Source organism: Balaenoptera musculus, chromosome 20 (genome assembly GCF_009873245.2).
Source record: "Balaenoptera musculus isolate JJ_BM4_2016_0621 chromosome 20, mBalMus1.pri.v3, whole genome shotgun sequence".
Taxonomy (NCBI): domain Eukaryota; kingdom Metazoa; phylum Chordata; class Mammalia; order Artiodactyla; family Balaenopteridae; genus Balaenoptera; species Balaenoptera musculus.
The window spans coordinates 11,104,583-11,130,025 of NC_045804.1; the positions used below are offsets into that span (position 1 = coordinate 11,104,583).

The 25,443-nt window shown below is 44.3% G+C and overlaps 1 protein-coding gene across 1 annotated transcript in view; it reads left to right on the forward strand.

Moving 5' to 3' along the window:
- RNF213 (ring finger protein 213) overlaps positions 1 to 25,196 on the forward strand; it is a 112,418-nt gene extending 87,222 nt beyond the window's left edge. The window contains 28 exon segments of the mRNA XM_036836586.1: positions 521 to 690; positions 790 to 889; positions 3,508 to 3,619; positions 4,196 to 4,409; positions 4,656 to 4,846; positions 5,884 to 6,006; positions 6,803 to 6,913; positions 7,553 to 7,792; positions 8,121 to 8,202; positions 9,030 to 9,064; positions 10,406 to 10,500; positions 12,325 to 12,484; positions 14,353 to 14,401; positions 14,404 to 14,448; positions 14,451 to 14,519; positions 15,789 to 15,880; positions 16,638 to 16,889; positions 18,115 to 18,247; positions 18,598 to 18,681; positions 19,090 to 19,121; positions 19,123 to 19,158; positions 19,160 to 19,272; positions 19,543 to 19,744; positions 20,871 to 20,948; positions 21,889 to 22,083; positions 22,519 to 22,608; positions 22,702 to 22,880; positions 24,127 to 25,196. Of these exon segments, the coding sequence (XP_036692481.1) occupies positions 521 to 690; positions 790 to 889; positions 3,508 to 3,619; positions 4,196 to 4,409; positions 4,656 to 4,846; positions 5,884 to 6,006; positions 6,803 to 6,913; positions 7,553 to 7,792; positions 8,121 to 8,202; positions 9,030 to 9,064; positions 10,406 to 10,500; positions 12,325 to 12,484; positions 14,353 to 14,401; positions 14,404 to 14,448; positions 14,451 to 14,519; positions 15,789 to 15,880; positions 16,638 to 16,889; positions 18,115 to 18,247; positions 18,598 to 18,681; positions 19,090 to 19,121; positions 19,123 to 19,158; positions 19,160 to 19,272; positions 19,543 to 19,744; positions 20,871 to 20,948; positions 21,889 to 22,083; positions 22,519 to 22,608; positions 22,702 to 22,880; positions 24,127 to 24,280 (3,436 nt within the window). The 3' untranslated portion in view covers positions 24,281 to 25,196.
- The last annotated feature ends 247 nt before the right edge of the window (positions 25,197 to 25,443 follow it).

Sequence of the window (25,443 nt, forward strand, 5' to 3'; positions counted from 1 at the left end):
ATAAACCAGAGGGTCGTAAACTAAATAAAGCCATCACAAGAGACTCAAAGAATTTAGATGCAACTGGTTTATCCTCTTGATATGTAAATTTGTATCCTCTTGATACGTAAACCTATTCCATGTTCTGTGTCCTGAGGATAAAGCTAGCTCTTATCTGGCTAAGTGCCTTTCAAGGCAGTAGTTAAAATTAGCCTAAGTGGTTGGTTTTCCTTCCCATTTCCCTCCATTCTGATGCCTCCTGAAGTGGAGCCCAAGGCAAACCCAGTGGATGGGATCTTTGAGAAACTCTTGGGATATGAAGGCTATTGCTAGATGGTCCAAATGGTCAAAGTGTTTCTCAAAAGAGCCAAGTGTATGTACTGTCTGCAGTTTTGGAGACTGGTTCTAATCAGTGTAAGGAGATACTTGGATCTTTTAATTAAAAAAAAAAATGCTGTCCAAATCCCAAAGCACTCTGTAGGGAGGGATTCTGGAACACATTCTACAAGCCTTTTGACTGTGGTTTTCAATGATTCCCAAGGGAGGTCATCGAGAAACATGCTCGCTTCCGGCAGATGTGCAATAGTTTCTTTGTGGACCTAGTTTCCACCATGTGCTTCAAAGACAATTCTCCACCTCAGAAGGATGTGGTCGATGTTCTGCTGTCTTTACTCTTTGTAGAGAAGGAGCTCTTTCGAGAGGCTTCCCAAAGTGAGTGGCTTTCTTCCTATAGACTTAAAAATTCAGTTCTTCATCTCACTCTTTATGTCTGATGTGAACGATGATCTACCTTTCTCCTTCTGGTTTAAGGACGCCGTGAACACACAAAATCTCTTTCTCCTTTTGATGACGTTGTGGATAAGACCCCTGTCATCCGCTCAGTGGTACTGAAACTGCTTTTGAAGTACAGGTGAGCACCACGAACTTGGATTTGCCTCTAGCACGCCTTGACTTCTTTTTATTCTCTTCGTGGCTTTTTCTTTGCTGCCAAGCATTCTTTGCAGAACCTGTAGCTAGTTCATGATTTGGGGAAGCTTTTTCAGCAAGAGACCCCCTTGTTCCTTTATCTGTATGGGTTGTGTCCTTGACATATTCACATACTGGCTATGAGTTCAGTATGCCTACAAGCACGTGGTTAGGAAGAAGAAGACAGATTTGGGGGAAGGGTGCAAGGTGTTGTGACATGTGCGGGAAGTCGGGAGTCAGGAATCTGCGGTTCTCATCTCAGTTCCACAGCTACAAAGTTTTGTGTTTTTTTTGGATGATAAGTTAGAATCTCCCCTCACCCTCCTTGCCCTTGATGTTGTCTAAGTTTTGCTTCAGCTCTTAAGTTTCTCTGATTCTATAAATGGACAGAGAAGCCCATATGGTGCTTCAGCTCAATGGTCTTGTCAAATTATGCTATTTTAGAAAATTCTTAGAAAGCTGATCTGTAGGGGGCTTCCCTGGTGGCGCAGTGGTTAAGAATCCGCCTGCCAGTGCAGGGGGCGTGGGTTCGAGCCCTGGTCCGGGAAGATCTCACATGCCACGGAGCAACTAAGCCTGTGTGCAGTAACTACTGAGACTGCGCTCTAGAGCCTGTGAGCCACAACTACTGAGCCCGTGCGCCTAGAGCCCATGCTCCGCAACAAGAGAAGCCCCCGCAATGAGAAGCCCGCTCACTGCAACTGGAGAAAGCCCGTGCGTAGCAATGAAGGCCCAATGCAGCCAAGAAGAAAAAAAAATCACTCAGACCAGACTTAGACATACTTTGTGGAAATGTAGGCATCCATTCTTTAGGCAGACCCGTGCGTGGGACAACATTGACGAGACTGCAAATAACACTAAGATATTATCTGGCTTTTTCAACGTGTTGATATTTGTTGATATTTAATGTTACTAAAGTAATGAAGGGTGAATCTGCTAGCATCTTAGCATGAGGAAAACCCTGGTAGTGGCCATTGTTTCCGTCACCACCAAGCACATATAGTTTTTAAAAATGCCAATTTCACTTAATGTCCTTGACGAAGCTATAAAAATTCTTAATTTTATTAAATCTCCACCTTTGAGGATATGACTTTTTAATATTCTGTTGAAATGAGAGATGCACACAAAGCACTCCGGCTGCACACCAAGGTACAGGGTTATCTCAAGGAAAACCACTCATGCGGTTTTTGAGTTACATGCTAACTTGGCTGCTTTTTCTGTGGAATACCACTTGTACTTGAAAGAATGACTGACAAACAACACTTATTCAGACTTGGGCATTTGGCAGGTGTTTTCTTGAAACCAAGTGATGTGAGCCTGTCACATCAAGGAAGACAACTGATGGTTTTGTTGCTAATGATAAAATTCAAGCTTTTAAGCAAATATTAAAATTTTGGAGGGAATTCCCTGGTGGCCCAGTGGTTAGGTCTCCATGCTTTCATTGCCAAGGGCCTGGGTTCAATCCCTGGTTGGGGAACTAAGATCCTGCAAGCCATGCAGTGTGGCCAAAAAAATAAATACATTTAAAAAAAATTAAAATAAAAATTTGGAAAACTTGTATCCTCCACCGGGAGCCTATCAGCTTTCTAATACGTACAGACCTTTTGATGATAATAAATGTGAGGTTTTTTTAAATATATCATAAAATAAAAATGTGTCAACATTTGCCAGGTCTGCACAGCTCAGTGAGCCGGTATTTTTGAAGTGACTGATGCTTGATGTCAGAGAATTTTGCATTGATCAAAAAGAAATCCATTTGAAGTGCACTGCAGACCATTTGATTTTAATGTAGTTGACTATGAATAGTGCATTGATAGGGTTTCAGATCGCACATTGCAACTAACCTTTAGAAATTATCATTTATCAAGTTTTGGTGTAGTGTCAAAGGAGAATATTCGCAGTTACCTGAAAATGCTACTAAAATATTTCTCCCTTTTCCAGCTACATAATGTGTGAGACCAGATTTTCCTCATATAACTCAATATAGTGCAACCAATTAGAAGCAGAAGCAGATTTGAGAATCTAGCGAACTTCTGTTAAGCCAGGTGTTAAAGAGATTTGCAGGAATGAAAAACAGTACCCCTCTTCTTACTAATGAATTTTTGTTTTGGAAAACCTTTTTAAAAATATTATTTATGTTAATATGTAATGAGTTTAGTATGGTTATTTTTAATGAATTGATAAATAATTTCAAATTTTTTCAGTTTTAATTTCTAATACTATAAATATCAATAGATGTAATCCACAGAAACAAAAGCTCTCTGGGGTTCTCAATAATTTTTAAGTCTGTAAAGGATTCCTGGAGCCAAAAAGTTTGAGAACAGCTAGTCTAAAGTAGGGAATTTTATATTCCTCCAAGTTAGTGCTAGAATAGTCATCATAAAATCGTGTTACAAACTATACATACACATGTATGTATGTATATATATATAATTATACAGGAAAGGGGGGATGGATAACAGGCAGATAGATACATACATACATACCTTTTTTTTTTTTTTTTTTGGGCAAAATGAGTTTCCAGACCTGAACTAACCAGGTATAATATTTCTCCTTCCATAGCTTCCGTGAAGTGAAGGATTATATTCAGGCTTATTTGTCCCAGTTAGAAAAGAAACCATTCCTGGCTGAAGATAAAGCTGAATTGTATGTGCTCTTTAGCAACTGCCTGGAGGTAAGCTGATTATCACCGCCCTGCATTTCTTTTTCAAACTCTCCAAACCATGTGGTTTATGTGATGGAATAGTGTTTTTCTGAAAATTTACAGAGTATAAATTAGGTGGTAACATTAACAGATGCTCTGCTCCATGCAGGGGAAAAAAAAGTTTCAAAAACATTGCTTCTGCCCTCAGCAGTTGTATATATTGGCATTTATGTGCATGTGCATGAGGGGAAAAAAAAGCATAGAAGAATATGCCACCAAAGTTGTATACAGGTGGTGAGATTGTGAATACTTTTAATTTTTATTCTCTTCATATTTTCTTACTCCCAAAAATCTTACAATGCGTATGAAAAAATAATATTAGATAAAAAATTTTTTCATCATAGCTTTTCTTTTTCCCCTCCTTCTTGCCACTAAAATAAAAAGGGGTATTAGTTTTCCGTGATTCAAAAAATGTACACTCAAACCCACAGCACTGTTCTTTATCCTTCCTGCATTCTCCACGACCACACTGTAGAAATTGCGAAGGTGGGGGACTCGCAAATAGAAAAGAATGATATCCTTTCTTTCTGGTTCTATGTTCCCTAGGATTCAATACATGAGAGGAATAATACTTTCTTCATAAGTGATGAATTGAAATACCTAAGAGAGGAAGGCCAGTTCCTTAAGACGTACCGACCGGTGGGATGCAGCCAGGAGCCCGCTGGCAAGGCCTCGGTGGAGTACCTGCAGGAGATGGCCCGCATCCGCCTCTGTCTTGACAAGGCTTCTGAGATCCTCTCTGAGCTTCAGGACGGCTCAGGCAGGTCTTCTTCCCAAACTTTCCTGACCACAGGCCGGGAGCCCCCATGATTTAGAAATTCAGGAAGTGTGGGAAGCTGGTTCTCAGAGTAATACTGGTCTGTACCATGTCCCCTTTCTTCTAGATTAGTTCTTCCACTGTGAATTCCTAAAGGGGAGGCCCCGGAGCTTTTACTAGCCTCTGTTCCAGACAGTTAACTAACAAGTACCCTCAGCCGTCACTCAGCCTTTCTTGTTGGCTCTGCAGAGATGGCGGAGGAGAAGCGTCGCTACCTGCGGCAGGTGGAACACTTCTGTGCCCGGGTCCAGAATGACTGGTACCAAGTATACCTGGTGAGGAAGCTCACTAGCCAGCAGGGGATGGAGTTTGTGCAGAGCCTCTCGAGACAGGGCCATCCGGCCCACTGGGTGTTTCCCAGGGGAGTCATTGCACAGCAGGTAAGCAGGGTGGTCCCGGCAGTCCCTGTGCTGTCTCAGCTCCGCTGCCCGCCCCCCAAGCCCAGGAGCGGGGCTGCTGCTCCTGCATTCCTCCCTGACCTTCTCCCACATCCATCACGGAAAATGTGTGCATCTGTTCTGGTCTTCTCCTCTGTCTCTGTGCTTCAGTTGATTGACCCAGCTCATGATCACGTTTAGACCGCCTGCCTAGGGGAAGGATATGTGTGTGCGCGCGTGTGTATGTGTGATGTGTTTGTCACCTACCTGCACAGCACATGTAGGCATCACTTCTGATAGAGTTTGACACAGGGAAAGCAAAAGAATGATTCTGTGGCTTTGGCTTTTAGCAAATTAAAAGTCATTCAGCCAGGGATTTCCCTGGTGATGCAGTGGTGAGGACTCCATGCTCCCAATGCAGGGGGCCCGGGTTTGATCCCTAGTCAGGGAACTAGATCCTACATGCATGCCGCAACTAAGAGTCTGCATGCCGCAACTAAGACCTGGCACAACCAGATAAATAAATAAATATTAAAAAAAAAATTCCTTCAGCTTTCAGAATAAGCCCTTTTTATCCTTGGCAGGCGAGATAGGAAAGGACTAAGGATGACAGAGTTGCAGCCATTTTGGCTTCAGGGCTGCTCAGTGGTCCTTTCCTAGTGCTCAGAAATGAATGAATTTTTACTGTCCTGGTGTTACAAAAACGGCACTAAAAATCCTGGCTTTTTGTTTGCTCCCAACTGGAGCTTAGGGCTAACGTATTGAAGTCCTTCGGTGCTCTACTCTGAGTGCAGAAGGAAAGCAGCCACAAGGTCACCTCCCCCAGATTTTCACCCACTCCCCGCTCTTCATCTGTTGAGGAGGAGGTGCTTCCCAAACAGCAGTGGGATGTCATGCCTCGGTCTGGACCCGGAAACCGGGTTCAGCTGCCTTTAAACCTCTAACGATTGCCTGGTTCCTTTACCTTCAAGAAGGTTCTTTCCTAAGCATTCCTCACGCTGTCCCCACCATGATTAACCCCTGTGTTCCTGGGGTTGCAGAAGGACCATACAGGCCAGATGGATCAGTATCTGGTGCATGGAGACAGCTACAAGGCTCTCCGCGACGCAGTGGGCAAAGCCATTCTGGAGTGCAAGCCCCTGGCCATTGAGACTGCTCTGGAGGTATGTCGGACTGGGGGACTGCTCTGTGTACACAGTGGCCCCTCAGAGCCTAAATCTTGTCTTGTTGATGTCAAATGATGCAGCGAAAGAGGCCCCACAGGGTGACATGCTGCATCAGAAGTCTTACGCTCACGGCCTCACAGGCTCGCCTAGCAAACAGGGGAGCGGCAGTGGTTGATTTGGGCTGGTGGGTTTGCACGAGGCCACCGGCAGCTCCTTTCTGATTCATTTATGTCCATTACTTTCTTTGAGACCCTGCTAAAAAGTCACTTCCTCCAAGATGCCTCTGCTCTGATACGTGATGGCACAGGAAGCAAAACCTATATCTGTGTAGCCTCATAATTCCCATAGAGGCGTATGCATGTGTTTATTTTAGTAGATACAGGGCTTTTAGAATCTAATCTGTAAATTGTTCTGGTCGTGTTTCCTTTTTGAGTCCTTGTTTACCCTGGCATTTTGCTGGGAAAAGAGGAAATAAATATCTGTGCTCAGGAAAAGTTTCTAGGACCAGTGAAGTAGTCAGAAAGAGAACAGATGGTGATCTCTGTTACTTCTGTTGTAAGCTGTCTGATAAATACGCATTGAGTTTAATATTAAGATGTTTATGAACAGTTGTTTTTCCAGAACATGGTCCTTGAGGTGCAGGGTCCCAGGCGCCCAGGGTCTTGGGAAAGGCTCCCTCAACCTTTCCAAGGCTTAAGGGCTGATCTCATTCAATATTCATATACGAATCACATGGGATTCTGGCCCTGAGCTAGATTTTTAAAAGTCTCACTTGATGTCCTTGCTTTTTCAGGCCTGCAGGAGCTCCACAACTCAGCAGGCTGCCCACCTAATGTTAGCACTTTTTAGAGAGGTCACGACTTTGTACAGATCCCACAGTGCAAACCTCCATCCTAAGCCACAGGTAAGTATCAGCCTTCAGGGCTGTGTTCATAGTCTCATAATTTGGAGGGACTTTTTGAATAGAGGTTAAAGTCACAAACACCAGTTACATCCCAAATTTTTAAAATTCTAGGATTGGGGTTTCCAGCCTTCTTATGTGGAGCAACTACTTTCTGTTTCATCCAAAGCTTTTAGAGTAACAGTTAAAACACAGTCAAGAACATAAGATAATGTTTTCCAAAATTATGAAGACTAGTGCTTGGGTATGTGGTTTCTCTGTTTGTAGAGGAGAATTCTCTTCTCCAGATAATTTCCCTTCAAACGGCAACCATTTAGCCATCCTAACCTTGATTTAAAAAAAAAAAAAAATCAAAGTTATTTTAATGCAAATAACTTTATCTATCTATTTATTTATTTATTTTTGGCTGCTCCACACGTCTTGCGGGGATCTTAGTTCCCCAATCAGGGATTGAACCCGCGCCGTCAGCAGTGAAAGCACGAAGTTCTAACCACTGGACCACCAGGGAATTCCCCTTAACCTTGATATTTGATAGGTATTTGCTATCAAAAGTGTATGAGTGACATAAGAGCAAACCTTTGGTTTTCTCTCACTATTCACATGATATTCTGCTTTGTTGTATTTTAATTTCTTTCCTGTCAGCAATGTGAGGCTATGGAGAAATTCATTGTGGAAAGAAAGACCTTGTCTCCTGATATCAGACGTTTTGCAATATCCCTTGTGAACAATGAACTACCCCTGCTGAGGACGGGTCCTGGGGACAACAGCCTTGAAAGGACAGTAATAGAAATGGCTGTTCATGTTGCAACCATCCTTCTCTGTGGACAAAGCAAAGTCTTGGAACCCCTGAAGAATTTGGCCTTCTCCCCAGATCTCATGGCGGTAAGATTGGGATATGATTGCATCCGCGTTCACAGGAAAATCTTTAGAGACCCAGCCGGTACCTCAGAAACTGTTGAACCTGTTTATCTTCTAGATTCTCCATCTGCCTCTGTCTCACTTGACCCTTTAGTCCACAATGATGGTGAAAAACTTGCCTTGCCCTTTGTTATCTCACAAGGAGCTGTTCTGTGTTCTTCATAGAGAGCTTTTTAGGTCAAGAAGAAAGAAAATCAAGGTCACGTTCTTACTCGAGGCCTCTTGCTGATCAGTGACAGCCCATCGATATGCTCACTTAGCTAAAGCCAGCCCTGTTCTTTTGACTTTTCAGAATGCCTTTCTTCCAACGATGCCTGAAGACTTGCTTGCTCAAGCTAGGGAGTGGATAGGTCTGGAAGGAGTCCACTGGTACAGTAAGTGTTGGCCTGAGGTGGAATCCCACTCCTGAGCTTTGAAGAGCATCCTGAAACCACATGAGACATTGTTATAGAATTGGGGTCCATGGGTTTGTCCCCGAAGGTCCTAATGTGCCTGCCTCCTTCTGCCGTGGTTGCCTTTGCAGAACATGAACAGCCTGCAGGAACTGGTACCCTTCTGACTGTAGATGAGCCAGATTATTTTTTTCTTAGTCACAGGGAAAGGGTCCTTTAGGGTGCACTTCTGTTCCCTGGAATATGCCCTTTGGGGAGAAGGGGATGCTGGGAACCACATGAGAGGCTCAGTCAAGGGCCAGCTCACAATACAACCACGTTTTTGACCCAAAGATAGTTCTTTTAGAAATATAGGACTGAAGGAGAAAATAATATAACCCATGACTTTATGTAAATTTTGCTGTTGCCTTGAGTAGATAATCTTTTAAACTAGTTTTAAAAGTTGTTATAAAACCTGCTCATAGCAAAAAGAAAAAAATCAAAGAGAGTGAATAGGAGGGTATAAAATACTATCCACCCTGCCTCCAAAAGTAACGCCTGGTATGAACCTGTAATCTAGTTTCTCTTTGCTTTGTGAAATTAAACACAGACATTATTTTTCAGTGATACCAGTTGAGCTCCTGGTATGTGTCAAATATCTAATGAGTTCTAATATCTAGCAAAGTTCAAGATTTCTGGTAATGTGCTTGGGACATCAAGTCCACATCAGCATTTGGTTAGACCAGAGAGGAGAGAGTTAGCTTTCCCTTTTAACCGTGGGTCATTAGGTGAAACCTCACCAGCCAACATGTGTCTTGTTCTTTTAACAGCATGTCCCAATGGTCACGCGTGCTCTGTAGGCGAGGTGAGTCTTGGTATTCAGGGTAGGGTTTGGGGGGTTCAAAATGTGTGTTCCTCCAGGTCTGAGGAGGGGAGCTGTGGAGGAGGAGGTTGGATAATGAGGGTCTGGACCTTTCGGGGGAACACAGACTCATTTTGCCGGCTATTCTAGGTATTATGACTAAACATCCAAATGGTACTAAGGTTTTCCAGCCAGGGTTTCTCATTCTCAGCCCTGTGGACATAATGCCTTATTGTGGGGCTGGCCTGGGCATTGTTGGAGGTTTAGAAGCATTCCTGGCTTCAACTCACCAGATGGCAGTAGTATCCCATCTCACACAGTGTGACAAACAAAACTGCCACCATACATTGCCAAATGTCCCTTGAAAGACAAAACTGCAGGACAGGAACCACTGCTGGCCGTCCTTCCTGGCCACGGCAGCACAAGATCAGTGACACAGGTCTTTATGTGACGACAAAGTGTTGACTAGACCGTAGGCTGGATTACTATCCCAGGGGGGAGATAGGGTCTAGATACCAAAGGATAGGAAAACGAGACACATAGCTTGTAAGCCCGTTGGGGGAAGATCTGTGTATTGTTCATCTCTGAATCCCAAAGCATCTAGCCAGAACCCTTCATAGTGTCATCCATACTTGCTCAGAACAGGCTATTGAATTGAAACAGACAAATGTTATTTAATAAATAAATAAGCGACCTGGAGGATAAACCTGATATATGCATTTTACCTTATCTTTCTGAGCTTCTCACTTCCTTGTCCGTGAAACAGGATTAAAATAGATCCTTCCTAAAACTGCTCCTGAAATTCTGTGGTCTGGGAATCTGAGACTGGTTTGGTTTGTGATAGACTGTTATTCAGTGTATATAGTAGCACACAGTCTGAGTTTGAAAAATGAGCCTTTGGAAGTAGTGAATCATATGGTTACATTTTTTAAAAATAAAAAAGTCCAAATGGCGTTAGGGAAATCAGTTTGGAAGCTACTATAGTATTCCTGGCATTAGATAGTAAAGCAGTAAGGCCAGTGTGATAGGTGGGGGAATGAATGGAAAACAGTGATGAATATGAGAAAGGAAGATTGAGTTTTCTATATTTGTCTATAGAGTGACTACTTAGGAATAAAACTTAAATTGTCTCTATTTTTAAAAGTCTAAATTTGCCCACATACAACATAGTTGGCATGGAGTGCCTGCCCTGTCTCCCAGGGCTCCTGTAGCCCCACCTGACACACACATAAGCTAAAGGAAGCAATCGTAGTGGCGTCCGCCACCTCCTGTGGTAAGTATGTGCTCATTTGCACAATGGCATTTGTCCAAACTGAGCTGGGGTCACATTTGTGTTTATCCTAGTGTGGCTTGCCGATGGAACAGAGCTTTTGTATTGACTGTGGTGCTGCAGTTGGAGGGATTGATCACAAACCAAAGGATGGATTTCATGTTATCGAGTATGTAAGATGCTATCTCCTTTCTAAGTAGTCAAACCATGGGCTTTGGGGCTGTTTCTATTCCAGCTGGTAAATCAGTACTAAATATAGTATCAATTGCTATTGTACATTTGGACCTGGGTCTTGTTGATATCAACGCCAAGGTCCCTGTGGTCATTCAGTATTGAGGCATTGATCTGTCATTGGCTAACTGGGCTCTTATGCAAAGCAGACCATGCGTTAATACTTATTAATACTTGTTAATTCAGATGTCTTCCATTTGAATCTTGGGCACAACCCCTGTAGAAATTGCTTGACATAACAGGTGACCAAATTCAGAGGCACATTTAAGTCTGTCACTTATAACTCTCTTAACTTACTCTTTTTTTTCAGAAAATAGAGGAGACATAGTCAATCTTATCAAATACTTCAGAATCCAGCTAAAAATCTGATCTCATAATCCCACACTTGCTCATGAGATGAGTATGGTTACACATGCTCCCTTAATAGGAGGTGTGACCTCTCTACGTTCATCATATATTCTAGCTCATTTAGTGCTGTCACAGTTGAAAATATGCTAATCTGTTATCTCCATAAACTATCAGAATGTCCTAGAATCTCCAATAGCTTTGCAACTGAATGTACCCATCACACTATACCTCCCATCTGGGTGTGATGCCAAATCCTTTGCCAGACCTTGGATCCCAGTTTTTGATTTGGGAAAAGGAGAACAGTGTGTACATATTCCCATGGTAATGTCAGCTATTCCAAACTCTGACTGTCCTTGGCCTGCCTTCTCCCCCCACCCCCCAATGATTCAGTGGAAGAAGCAGGTCCAGACCTCCATCCTGACACATGGCCCCAGGACTAGCACAAACAGCCAGTTTTTTATGCTTTCAAATTTTTTTTTTTTTTTTTTGGCTGTGTTGGGTCTTTGCTGCTGCACGCGGGCTTTCTCTAATTGTGGCGAGCGGGGGCTACTCTTCGTTGCCGTGTACGGGCTTCTCATTGCATTGGCTTCTCTGGTTGTGGAGCACAAGCTCTAGGCGCGCGGGCTTCAGTAGTTGTGACGCGCGGGCTCAGTATTTGTGGCGCACAGGCTTAGTTGCTCCGCGGCATGTGGGATCTTCCCGGACCAGGGATTGAACCCCTGTACCCTGCATTGGCAGGCGGATTCTTAACCACTGCACCACCAGGGAAGTCCTTCAAAATTATTATTATTTTTTAATTGAAGTATAGTTGATGTACGATATTATATAAGTTATAGGTGTACAATCTAGTGAGTCACAATTTTAAAGGTTATACTTCATTTATAGTTATTATAAAATATTGGCTATCTTCTCTGTATTGTGCAATATATCCTTGTAGCTTATTTTATACATAATAGTTTGTACCTCTTGACCCCCTACCGTTACACCTGCCCCCTCCTCCCTTCCCTCTCCCCACTGGCAACCACTAGTTTCACAAACAGCCACTTTACACTGTTGTGGGCTTTTAGTCAGCCAGAAAGGTCAGTCTATAAAGAAGAAGACTCTTAGGACAGTGGTCTAGGACTTCCCTGGTGTTCCAGTGGTTACGATGCCACGTTTCCACTGCAGGGGGCATGGGTTCAATCCCTGGTCAGGGAAGTTCCACATGCCGCATGGTGTGGCCCCCCCCCTCCCCGAAAAAAAAGTCTTCTAATATAGGAAAGTAGTCTAGGCTTAGTAGAATATGTAATTTAACATTGTTTTCTTCAAAACTCTGAAGCTGGTCTCCAGGTGCTAAGAATGGGAACTGTGCCCCCAGAGCTGAGGAGAGATGCTGATCTTCAGCCTTCACCCCGTCTTCTCCTGTCCTTTCCAGAAACAAGATGGACAGAACTCAGACTGGCCACGTGCTGGGAGACCCACCACCGAGAGGCGAGGCCATGGTATCTGACCGAGAGCTGTCCCCAGTGGTCTTCCTTCTCATCCGGCTACTCACTCATTTGGCTATGCTTTGGGGAGCCGCCCAAAGTCCCCAGGTAGAGCATTGTACTGCCGAACCATGTGTTTAGTTTCAACAGTAATTTTTTTCACAGTGAATCCTTTTGTCTAAAAAGTCCTAGCCAGTTCTTGGGAAGGCCCTACAGGGTCCTGCTTGGTTTCATTGTGACTAAACCCTTTCCCGCTCCAGAGTTCTCTGATTTTGCCCCTTGAAACACAAGACTACTTCCTGGGTTTGAATGCTGTGAGGTTTGTGTGTTGTGCCCTTACTGACATCAGAGGCAGAAACTATTTAGGGAGTATGGGGAAGATCTGAGTGGCAGAGTGCTTGGGTAAGGGAAAAGAGATTAATGAATTTGTCCACTCCTTCCTTTCAGAGAGTATGAATGTACTGCTTCTCTGATAACTAAGTATCCTTAGTTAGGATACTTAGTAGAAATAAGTAACTATTTTCTTACTCCTCTTTGAAGGTCCAATTTGTGGTTCTAGGTGTTCTCATGGATTAGAATATTATTGGCAATAGTAACACACAAGGAATGCTTTACAATATAAAACAAATCTTATTAGCTTACATTTATTAGTGCATGTAGGTCCAGATGAAACATGTTGAAGCCTGACATGAATTCTTTTTTTTTTTTTCCATAGGAGGCATAAGGTTTATTCTAAAAGTAACTCGTTGAAAGTTTAAAAAAGGAAATAATTGTAAAAGATAACCAGCAGGGTGGTATCAATATGACCTCAAGTTAACTGTATATGATACCAATTCTTTACTTTGACAACTAGATGGATATCGAACATTAGAATTAAAACACTTAATACGAAAATATTTTTTATTTATTTATTTTTAAAATTTTATTTATTTATTTATTTATTTTTGGCTGTGTTGGGTCTTCGTTGCTGCGCAAGGGCTTTCTCTAGTTGTGGCAAGCGGGGACTACTCTTTGTAGCGGTGCACTGGCTTCTCATTTGGCAGTGGCTTCTCTTGTTCCGGAGCACGGGCTCTAGGCACGTGGGCTTCAGTAGTTGTGGTGCATGGGCTCACTAGTTGTGGCTCACGGGCTCTAGAGTGCAGGCTCGGTAGTTGTGGTGCACGGGCTTAGTTGCTCCGCGGCATATGGGATCTTCCCAGGCCAGGGCTCGAACCTGTGTCCCCTGCATTGGCAGGCGGATTCCTAACCACTGCGCCACCAGGGAAGCCCTGAAAATATTTTAAAAGGTTTAATTAAAATCAAAATTGAAATAAAAAATTTAGCATTATTTAAACTATTTTGGTCTGAATTTTTAATTGTCATTCTTATAATTTGTACTTTGACTTTTAAATTTTAATAAATCATTTAAATGTTTAATAAATCATTAAAATAGTTGAAAAAAATAAAAAGTTCTAGGCCACCTGTTGTGGATGTCAAATATGTCATTGTTACCTAATGCAACATAATATAAAATTCACATATCCTAATTTTTCTCACTGTGGTCTATGGTGGTAAGGGGGAACTACTTGTCAGATTATGTAAAATCAATTTTAATGAACAGCTCTATGTCTCCGGTCCACACCTGGGAATGGAGAGGCTAAAATAACCGTGATTTTACCTGTCTTTGCTGCAGCTCTGGGGAAGAAAGAGAGCAGGCTGCATTTCCTCTAAGTTAATTAACCGTTGATAGCAAAAGTTCAGGCTTTGAAAATTCTTTATTTCACACTGAGGATATAGAAGGCACTTGTTTTCAGACTGTGGTCATCTCTGCTCCTGAGCCTTCTCTCGCCACCGCTGTTTGAATCACACTGACATCCCTCCTAGAGACTGTCCTCTGGCTCGGGGCTGGTTCTTCACCCCGTCCTGACCTCTCCTGAAACTTGCATCTCCTCCACAAACAAGATCTTGCTTGACATTTTGTCCCCCTTGCCCCACAGGCTTTGATGAACATCATTAAGCCTCCGGTGAGGGATCCAAAGGGTTTCTGCTGCAGCATATCCAGAGAGACCTGGAGCAGTTAATGAAGACGCTGGGAGGAGCGCAGACGAGACCGCCAGCGTGGTGCATCTTGTCCTCAGCCACCTCCTCGGAGAGCAGGGCCACAGTGAGGAGCCGGGCATGGGGCCGAGGGGGCGTGGGGCACAGCCAGCAGAGGAGCAGCGCCCACGTCCTGACCCCAGAGGGAGAGGAAGGGGAAGCAGGAGACATGCAACCTTCCAGAGAGTGGGGGAGGAGAGGGACCTGCCGGGCCTTCCATTGATCCCCTGCTGGGTGTGCTCAGAGTGTTAAATGCAGTGTATTTGGGAGGCTTTAGTTTCAAAAGTCAGCCTTGGTTGTAGGTTTACCCACTGTATGGGGAACGTATTGTTGTCGTCCAAAACAGGTGATGTGTGTTAAAGAAACATCACCATCAGAGAGACTGATGTTTGATAAGTGCTTGGAACTTGGTCTCTTTGTACATCTGTCCTGTTTTAGGGGGGCAGCATCTGCTTTTCCTAAAAAAATACTGCAGTTGTGGGCTGACTTAATATATGTACGTGGTCCATAATTTGTTAACGTGAAAAAGCAGGCTATCTATTATGTTCGCTGAGCGAATTTTTCTATTTTAAAATTTAAAATCCACACAGAAAGAAAAGGTCTGTAAGACAAGTTAGTAAGAGGGTTATCTCTGAGTGGTGGAATTAAGAACAGTTTGTTTTCTTTTTGCTTATCTGCAAAAATCTTTTAAAATTACCACTGTAATGACAATGTTATTTAAAATAATAACAATAGCAGTAAAAAGTTCTGCTACTTCACAAGAAAATCCATTCCCACTTCAGGAGCTTTTTTGCCAGAAACCAACATCAGTATATATTTTCCATTTAGCAAAACTTTATTTTATTTTAAGCCTCTCATTCTAGTGCAATTTCAAACTAGGTAAGCTCACCCAGTATCATACTGACAAAGTGACCAAATTCTAGAAGCATGCCAACAGTTTCCACAGCACTCTGCATCACGCGGACATCCACACGGTCCCACCTCCGTCCTCAAGCCCAGGTGGCAGCAGCTGAGGCAGCTGGTGCTACCACTGGCCACCATTATTTTGCCCCTGGGCTTCTGATTTAAAGTACTGTCCTTTCAGTAATTTTGTTCAGAATGGTTTTAAGATGATAATTATGTGGGTTAGAGTTTTTAGAGTTCTTAGTTTCTTCATGAAGATCATGAGGTTGGTGGTAGCAGCAGGAACCATTTTTAAATGCTCAGGTTAATTTAGGAAGATAAATCCGCCCCCACCCCCCGCCTCCAAAAGGAGCATTATTTCAATTTAACATTTATTTAGTGTTTGTGCAGACTGCTTTTGTTTCTTGGGTAACAGACACATTTTTCTTTGTAGGGTCTTTAAATTTTGGCGCAGAATTGTCAACCAGAGAAGAGAGGAACAACTGGGAAAAGCTTGTTGAGACTATTATTCTGCCTGAACTAAAGGTAAGTGATGCATAGCTACAGGGCTACTTTGGGAAAGTGTGGGAGGGTGTTTCCTGTGCCTCTACTGAGTGCTCGGTCTGTTGTCCCTTCTGGAGGTGTCCCTTATTGAAGCCCTAGGCTAAGCCACAGATTTAGGTGTTCTCTATGTGGTCACCCCACCCTCCTGTTGCCCCCACCCATCCTGTCCCCTCCCAAGGCTGGTCAGTGTGTCAGGTTGAGGAATTACTGGGGAGTTCAGAAAGTGCAGGCACTAGTTTTCTCTCCGTTACTTTTTACAGCAGAATGTGAGAGCAAGAGGCAGAGAAATAAACCCTGTCAGATTAAGAATGTTACTGAGAGTAACTAGGCCCATCGGAAATAGAAGTCATCAAGTAAATAATGGTAATAAAATAAAGGTCTCTGAGGAATTCCGTGGCGGTCCATGGTTAAGACCTTGCCTTCCACTGCAGGGGGCACAGGTTTGATCCCTGGTCGGGGAACTAAGTCCCACATGCTGTGTGGCAAGATCAATAAATAAATGAATGATGAATTAATTAATTAAATATAGGTCTCTGAGACTTATTCTGTTTGGGGAGACAAAATCCTACAAATAAGGATCACATAAATTATAATAAAAGATGGCAAATATGAATATTTGATTACGGGCTAAAACGAGGAGGGCGGGTCCCTGAATCTGCCCACTGGTAAGGTCACTAGGTGTCCAGCCTGTCTGCAGTAGCATCTCATTTCCAGATCCCATGTCGCTTTCCTTACCTAGCATCTAGATAAAACCCTCCTGGCGGTGAACACTCGGATCAGCCAAGATGAGCGCATCAGCTCCAACCCTGTGGCCAAAATCGTGTATGGTGATCCGGTGGCCTTCCTGCCCCACCTGCCCCAGAATAGCGTGGTTCACTGCTCTAAGATGTGGAGCTGCAGGAAAAGGATCACCATTGAGTACCTCCAGCACATTGTGGAGCAGAAGAATGGCAAAGAAACAGTGCCCATCCTTTGGAAGTTCCTACAGAAGGTGAGGCTGCCTCGCCGTGAACGCTGCCTACATGTCCCCTGGAGACCTGAAGGCCCCACTCTCATTTAGTCTGATTAGTCCTGAGGATGGGACAGCCATCAGACTACTTTGATTTTTGAATAGAATGTCTCTGGCAGAAGACTCAGGGATAGAGCAGACATCTCTAAACACATCAATCTGTATGAGTTGTTTGAAACATAAAGTCACAGGTGAAATATGTACACGAGTTGGAATTAGCAGGTATCTGTAAAGAACTTGAGGGCCAGGAGGGTCTCTCCCAATCACTCAGCAAGAAGGAATACAATGAAAATGTTTCCTTTGTCTGTTCATCTTCACCCCTTCCCCCAGTGCCTGGAGCAGTTAGTCACCAATGAGTGTCTGTTGAATAAAAAATCTCGAGTTGAGGATGCACAGCCGAAATCAAACAAACAAAGAATCTTCCCTGTTCCTGAACCATTCGGAGTGAGGGTGGTGGTGGGATTGTGGGGAGGAGAGCAGTAAAGTGTGTGTCATATCTTTTAGAACCAGAGTTACACACGGTTCCTAACTTTAATCCATTTGAACTTTTATTCTCTACAATAGATTTTCCAATCATTTCCCTCCATGGACCAATGTATGCAGTCTAGGAAGAAGTAAGATGACTCAGAAATTTCTGTGGGTCAGATAATGAAAATGAGTTCCCAGTGGGAAGGCCATTGTGTTAATACTGTGATCTGTCACTGATGTGCACAGGTCCATTAAACTGAAGAAGCTTAGGTCCTAGGTCTTCAGAACGACACCGGAATAGCGCCAAGCATCATTGCCTAAAAGCTTGGTCTTCTTGCTCTCAGCAGCTCCTCTCCACACCTAGCCCATCTCATGGGCTCAAGAGGCTGCTTTCTTTCATCAGCTTCTGGCAAACACATTTGACGTGTCGGCCCTACGGGTTTGCTCCCCAACCTCTAGAGGGTAGAAGAACACTGGCCAACACGTTGTAAGCAGTCACTAGGTACTTGCTGACATAATGGTGTGGCCTGTTCCCCATTCTCAAGTATCATTATGTGTCATCATGTAAAATGGCATGTTGACCAGATTAAACTACAAATACATGTCCTGAGCCAGCCTTGAAGTCTGTTTCCCCAGTACATTAAAAAGTGTTCCTGATTGACATGTATACACTGATGTGTATAAAATTGATGACTGATTAAAAAAAAAAAAGTGTTCCTGGTGGTCTTCCCTTCTCTAGGAAGCAGAACTGAGACTGGTGAAATTCTTGCCTGAGATTCTGGCCCTGCAAAGGAATCTAGTGAAACGATTCCAGAATGTTTCAGAAGTTGAATACAAATCCATCAGAAGTTTCATTAGCAGTCACAATTCAGGTAGGTCTCTGCTCTTATAGGGGATCAGGACGATCCATGTTGTGGTTCAAAAGGATCAGTCCAACTCGGAGACTCCAGTTCAGGGCTAATGTGAGCTCTGTACCCTAAGCTTGTAGCACAAAGCAGTAGGTGCTGTGAATCCCTGGGACACATTAGAGGCTTTTGCTGTAACAGACAAGCACCTCCCTCTCTGGTTCCTCAAACTCAGCTTTAGCTTAAACAGCATTTAGAACGTGTTGGTGATGGCATGAAGGTAGGGGTCAAAGAGCAAGTAACTCTGTTAGTTTGACCAACAGAGTTAGACAGGGTAGGTGTTATCTCGGAGTTCTGACAAGTGTTTTGTTTGACAGATGGGCTGAAGCAGTTATCCTGCAACAGAATCAGTATCTTTCTGTCGACATGGAACAAGCTGAGGCGATCGCTGGAGACCAATGGTAAGTGTCAAATCCCCTTTAACACTAAACATTACGGGAGCACCTCTCTGAAGGCCCTTTCTCTCCAGCCTAACTCTTCTTGTTCCGCGTCTGCACAGTGCCATGCCGTGTGCATCTAATGCTGGATCTGAGGACTCTTGGTGGGGTGTCTGAGATGAGTGCATAACATATCAGGAAGAGCAAACCCTCAGTCCTCTTGAGTCTATAAATACGGTATCAAAAGGAGTTGAGAACATTTGAACTTATCAGCACATAAAATAGAGATGGGAAGCAAAAGCACCCCTGGTTCCCAGCTCTGTTCTGTTGAGGTGGCTTCTGCGTTGCCCCCGCTCCCACCGTGGTGGGCTCCCAGTCCTGATGCTGTGAAAGAAACAGCAGGGAGGTGACTGCCGCTCTGTCGTTTTAAAGGTGAGATCAAGCTGCCTAAAGACTACTGCAGCTGCAAACCTCGATCTGGACACTGACTTTGAAGTCATTCCTGCCGCGCCGCCAGGGCCTGGGCCTCTGCTCCACCGCCTTAGTCAGCTACTTGATTAACTTGCACAACGAAATTGTCTACGCAGTAGACAAGTTCTCCAAGGAAGACAACAGGTGAGTGTGCAGGCCCACAGCAGGGGACGCCCTTTCAGCCCAGGAAGTCGTTTCTGAGGCGGCACAAGCAGGGAAGCAGGGTCCCCAGGCCTGGGGACAGCAAGCCAGGCTTCGGGTCTTTCTCGAACAGATACCCTTCGGCCACGCTCACAAGTGTCACAGATTTGCATGTCCCTTCACCTGCACAGCCCGTGGCAACATCAGACAGGAGCTGACTCCATATCCCCAGGCCATGACTGGAGTGCTGAGCTCTATCTATCTGTCCCCCAGCTACTCCATCGATGCCTCTGAGGTCGCCGACCTGCACATCATCAGCTACGAAGTGGAGCGGGACTTGATTCCACTAATTCTCTCCAACTGCCAGTACCACGTGGAGCAGGGCGGGGAGACCTTGCAGGAGTTTGACCTGGAGAAGATCCAGCGCCAGATCATCAGCCGCTTCCTGCAGGGCAAGCCCAGGCTAACCCTCAAGGCAAGGCTGACCTGCTGTATTTATGTGGTCGGCGTGTCTGTTTTGCAAAAGTTGCCCTGAGTGTGGCTTTGATCACAGTGGTTTCAAAGTGAGGAGGGACCAATGGACCCTTCTTCCACACCCCCAGTGTCCATGACCACCCCTGCCATCGGGGCTGACGGCTCTCCGGAGCTGTCTATGCATCTGAATCCACACTTCACTACCCCAAGGGTGTCTGCAGGTCTCAATGGACTCATCGTCCGGATTTCTATGCCATAATTAATGGCACCACCAAAACCTCATTGTTTTCCCCCTTTTCCTTTAGTCTGCACACACAGTCTGTCATCTGGCGCCCCCGTTTTACCACCATAGCCATCAGGCACCCCCGTTTCACCACCAGAGCCCACTGCTCTAGTTCAAAGCATCTGTCCTTAAGTTCCACTGCTACGGTAGCTCCCAACTGGTCCCTGCCTTCAGGCTCTTTAGCCCACATTTCTTACATCCAGATCTGCATCCCACCACCCTGTTGGATAACCTTGATGCGCATGTGGCACAAAAGGCCCTGTGGCCTTGCCCTGACCCTGTCTCGAGCCACTTCCCCACGTTGAACCCCATAACCTCACATACTGGATCACTCTCCCTCCCCTGAATGCACCCTGCACTTCCCCATCTGTTCTTTACCTGGGTTGTACTTGCTCCTTCCAGGTCCAGTCAAGGGTATGGTACTTCAGTATATTTATGCTCCTTCCCTGCCCGCAGTTAGACTGTGAACTGTTTGAGCTCAAGGCTGCTTTTAATTCACTCTGCTCTCCCTGTTAGCAGAGTGCCCCCTCGTTCAGTCTGTGCTCAGTGTCCCACTGGGAGGTCCTCATGACCTACTTCCCTGGGCGGTCTGCAGGCCACAGTATTCTATGTGACGGTATCTGCTTGGCCACAAAGGCCAGGCTGGGTTCTTCATGTCACTGTTTCCATAGATTACGGGTTAAACACGGACATCACGTGGCAACAAGGAGCTGCCTGCTTTGCCTGGTGATGCACTGAATAGCATGGGACTACATTTGAGTTTCTGCTCAGGCATATATTGTCATTTGATGGAAACCTCCACAGTGGATTCCATTTCCAAAGACTTTTTTCTTTCTCACTTTAGGGAATACCCACTCTGGTATACAGACGTGACTGGAACTATGAACGTCTCTTCATGGACATAAAGAACAAAATGCCACAGGTGATGATGATCAATCTTATTTGCATGTGCCTCTGTCTTATCAGAGTGTTTCCATCCATGTTAGGACTCTTCCACCCTCACTCCGGGCATTTGCCATGAGCACCAAAGAGTTTCAGGGCCTCCCTACGTTCAGAGCCCGGTGCTTTTTCCAGAGGGCAAACAGGACAGCAGATCAGCAGAAGTTTTCTTGTTGAGTATAAACAGATTGAAATCTTGTGCTTGTAGTTTTTTAGCAATGATGTCATGACTGTGTATGCTGATGCAAAAGGTCCAGAGAACTTATTTATTCCTGCTTTTCTGGTTTATGTGTGTTGTGTGTGTGTGGGGGGGGGTCTGTGTGACGTATATGTGTGTGGTTTGTATGTATGTATATGTCCATATGCATATCTTCACAAAGTTAATTTGAGGATTCAGTGAGTTCATCTCTCTTTCTGTAATATACCTAAATACTGCTGATACTTAACAAGCACCAAGTGTTAACTACTGCTGTTTTGTTTTTTTTTTTTTTTTTTTGGCTGCTTTGGGTCTTTGTTGCTGCGCGCGGGCTTACTGTAGTTGCGGTGAGCAGGGGCTACTCTTCATTGCGGTGCGTGGGCTTCTCATTGTGGTGGCTTCTCTTGTTGTGGAGCACGTAGGCTTCAGTAGTTTCAGCACACGGGCTCAGTAGTTGCGGCACACAGGCTCAGTAGTTGTGGTGCATGGGCTTAGTTGCTCCACGGCATGTGGGATCTTCCCAGACCAGGGATTGAACCCGTGTCCCCTGCACTGGCAGGTGGATTCTTAACCACTGTGCCACCAGGGAAGTCCTACTGCTGTTTTAAGTTAGAGAGTCTGTCCCATTTTGTGGCCTTAGCAGTGAAGAAGGTAAGCACTCTTATCAAGTAGCAGTGCACAGGAAGCCCCCCCAACCATGAACTCTATCCTGCTTTTGACTTCCTAGAGCCCCCTCCCCAACGTGGCCATCAGTGCCATCAGAGGACAACTGCAGTCCTACAGCGATGCCTGTGACGCTCTGTCTGCCATAGAAGTCACGTTGGGGTTTCTGAGCACAGCTGGGGGCGATCCAAACATGCACTTAAATGTGTACATCCAAGACATGCTGCGGATGGGTGATCAGGCCTCACAGGTTTCAAAGGTGGGTCTCATGTCAGCCTCTCTCCAAAGGAAATCAGCATTGTCCCCCTCCATCGTCTCCCCACTTCCTACTGGGATACCACCACCCAGGGAGTACTGATCTAAGCAGCCCCTGAAAAGGAGGGGAGGCAAGAACACCCCCTCCCCCAGCCAGTCCACAGTGTAATCAGAACACACTGATGGGAAAGGCGGAGATGTGCTCGGAACTTAAGAATCTAGACTCAGTGCCACAAATATGCAGAGGCGTGCCTGCAAACTGCATGCCGCTGGTGGACCCCGAGATGTTGCAGCGGGGAGAGGGCTTTCAGAGACGTTCTGGAGATGAGGCAGGGAATTAGTGGACGAAGCAGAGGTGCCTCCATAGTGAGGGAGGTGGAATCAGTGCAGGGCCAAGTGAAAACAGCACCTCCTATTCAGGAGTTCTGTTCTCTTTCAGGCCTTAAACAGATGCCAGTTAAAACACACCATCTCCCTCTGGCAGTTCCTCTCTGCCCACAAGTCTGAACATCTGCTTCGACTGAGAAAAGTGAGTCTGGCCTCTTCCTGTCCACCTGGACCAAGGGAGCCGCACGCTCCCTTCCCAGGCTTCCGTGTGTCATGTGTCGTTATTTCATTCCAGGAGCCATTTGGGGAAATCAGTCCAAGGTACAAAGTTGATCTCAGCCCTGAAAATGTTAAACTGCTCAACACCTTCCTGAATCAGATTGGCCTGGATGCCTTCCTCCTGGAACTTCACGAAATGATGATCTTGAAGCTGAAGAACCCCAAGACCGCGGAGAATTTCAACCCTGAGTGGAGGTACAGGCTTGTAAGCCTGCTGAGCGAGGCACACACACAACATTCTGCCACGTCTCCCGAGATCTTCCACAGACATGAAAATCATTCTTATGTTACTGCAGAAATTGGTTTCCTGCTGATTTACCATTACCAATTGCAAAAAAGTCATATATTCTCATTATAACAAGTGGACTTCCTACGTCAGAGAGATGTGCATTTTAAATTTGATAGAAAAAGCTACGCCAATGTATAGTGTATAAGAATACCCAACATTGGATATTATTCATCTTTTATATTTTTACCAATCTAATGGCCCAAAAATGGTATCTCATTTTTGCTTGTTGTATTTTCCTATTTACTGGTGAAGCTGAAAATATTTATCAGCCATTTGTATATCTTCCTCCAAATTGCCTCTTGATATCTTATGATTATTTTTCTTTTGGGCTGTTTGTCTTTTTCTTAATCTTTTATCTGTTATGTTACAAATGCTCTATCTTTAATTTTATAAAGCCAAATCTGACAGAATTTTCCTACAAGGACTCTATAGGAAAAATATACCTGTAAGAGTCTTATCCCAAGGTTATAAAATATTCTCCCATGTTTTTTCCTGTGCTTTTATAGTTTTATATATTACATTTGTTTTGTTAACCAATTATTTTTATGTGTGGCCTGAGGTAGGGATTTAGCTTTACTGTTTTTCTAAATAGATAGTCAAACTCCAGTTTTCCTCACCGACACACTTCGTAATTGCTATTTTCCTCCATTATGTATATGGCATATGCCTATTTACATTTGTATTCTTTGAACTTATTCAAGAAGTCTTTACTATCCTGGACTTTTAGTGTAGGGAAAGAAGATCCCTTTTCTAGAGAATTTACGATCTTTGTTAATACAAATCATGAACTGGATACAAATCATGAACAAATCAACAAATCATGAACATGAATATAAGCTTGTTTTGAATGGCGAGGCTTTTTTTGTAAAGCAGATGTATTACTAGAGTGCTTAGAACCATCTGACGGGGCCCCTATCAAGGGGAGCTCCATCCCATAGGGTATGTGCACTGCAGTGTGGGGAGCAGCAGGGATGTACTAGAACCTTGAACCCAGGATTCTAGTGCCAGGTCAGTAACTCAGCAGCTGGTTGACTCGTTATTTCTGGCCTTCATGAGCACTTTGGTTCTCTGACGACCTGAAAAAGTGACCAGTGATGGTCTCCTTATGTCACATGACTGTTTAACGCTGTCTCTTGTTCCTTGGTTTTTCAGCCTGAGAGACACGCTGGTGAGTTACATGGAGACTAAAGAGAGTGAAATTCTTCCCGAAATGGAATCTCAGTTCCCAGAAGAGATACTGCTGTCCAGTTGTGTCTCTGTGTGGAAAATGGCTGCTGAACTGAAACGGAATCGACAAACAAGATAGAATCATTTTCTATCTCTGCAAGAGACTTGGGCAGAGAAGGCTCTTGCCTCCTCACTGGTGGGATGGGTTTCTTTGTGGGCTATCGCCTTTGTGCGTGCTTAGAAGGAAAGCTATTGGCACAGTACTAAATTTGAGACCAAGATGTGCTGTCCGGCTGACAACTCTTTGAGAGCCAGGCTGTTTCAGGAACATGTGTATATTCTGAAACTATCTTCTCATATTCTGAATACCGTTCATTAGGAGGTGAGAATTGAAGATTATATGAAACTAGAACAAACCACCATCCTCTGCATTCCAGGAGAGACCAAAAAATAGCTTCTCAGCTTCACATATAGGAATCTTTGCCTCAGATGTCCTAGCTTCTTACCATGCACTTACCCAGCCCACGAGGCCCTTCTTCCTCAGACCACTACATAGTGACAGGGAGGGAAAATGGGGTTATTAATTTGTCTTCTTTTCTAGTTTATTCTGCACTCACAAACGAGAATCTGGCTTTCTTCTTTCTTCCATTCCTTTAAATTCAGAGAATTGTACAAATATTTCTAGGTTTCCAAGAAGATATGAAAAAGTGCCAGACTCTTTTTTGTCTTGTCACAAATACAAGTCAGGGCATTATGTGAGTGCCGTGAGGCCAAACTAGCCAGCCCTCACCCAAGCCTGCAAATGAGTCACTGCCAAATTTCAAGGGTCAGAGCCCACAGGCTTTCATTGTGAAGAGTGCTGGGCCAAGAGTCAAGGACACTTTTCAGTGTCTTAGTTTGATTTCCTTCCAGTTCTAGTATTCTAGTAAATTCTAAATGAAAGTTTATCAGTGTAAATTTGGATCAAAGGCATGGTTCTGGCATTTCTTGGGGAAGCTTTTGCCTCTCTATCATTCTGCAAAATAAACATGAACTCTTAGTGTGGTCTTGATTTCCCCAAGTGTATGACTATCTGGTCCTTTCTTTGGGTCTCAGCCAAGGCATAATAACACTCAGAGAGAATATGAAGCCAGTCACATTTCTGAAAAAGGAAATAAAGAATAGTCAACACACCCTGATCTTGTGCTGCTTTTCTCAACTGTGTTGTGCCCTTTTTTCAAAATCTACTTGATGCTTCTGACCTCTCTGGACTAATTCCTATTCCTAGGTAGCTCAGCACCTGTTAGCCCTGGGATGACAGTT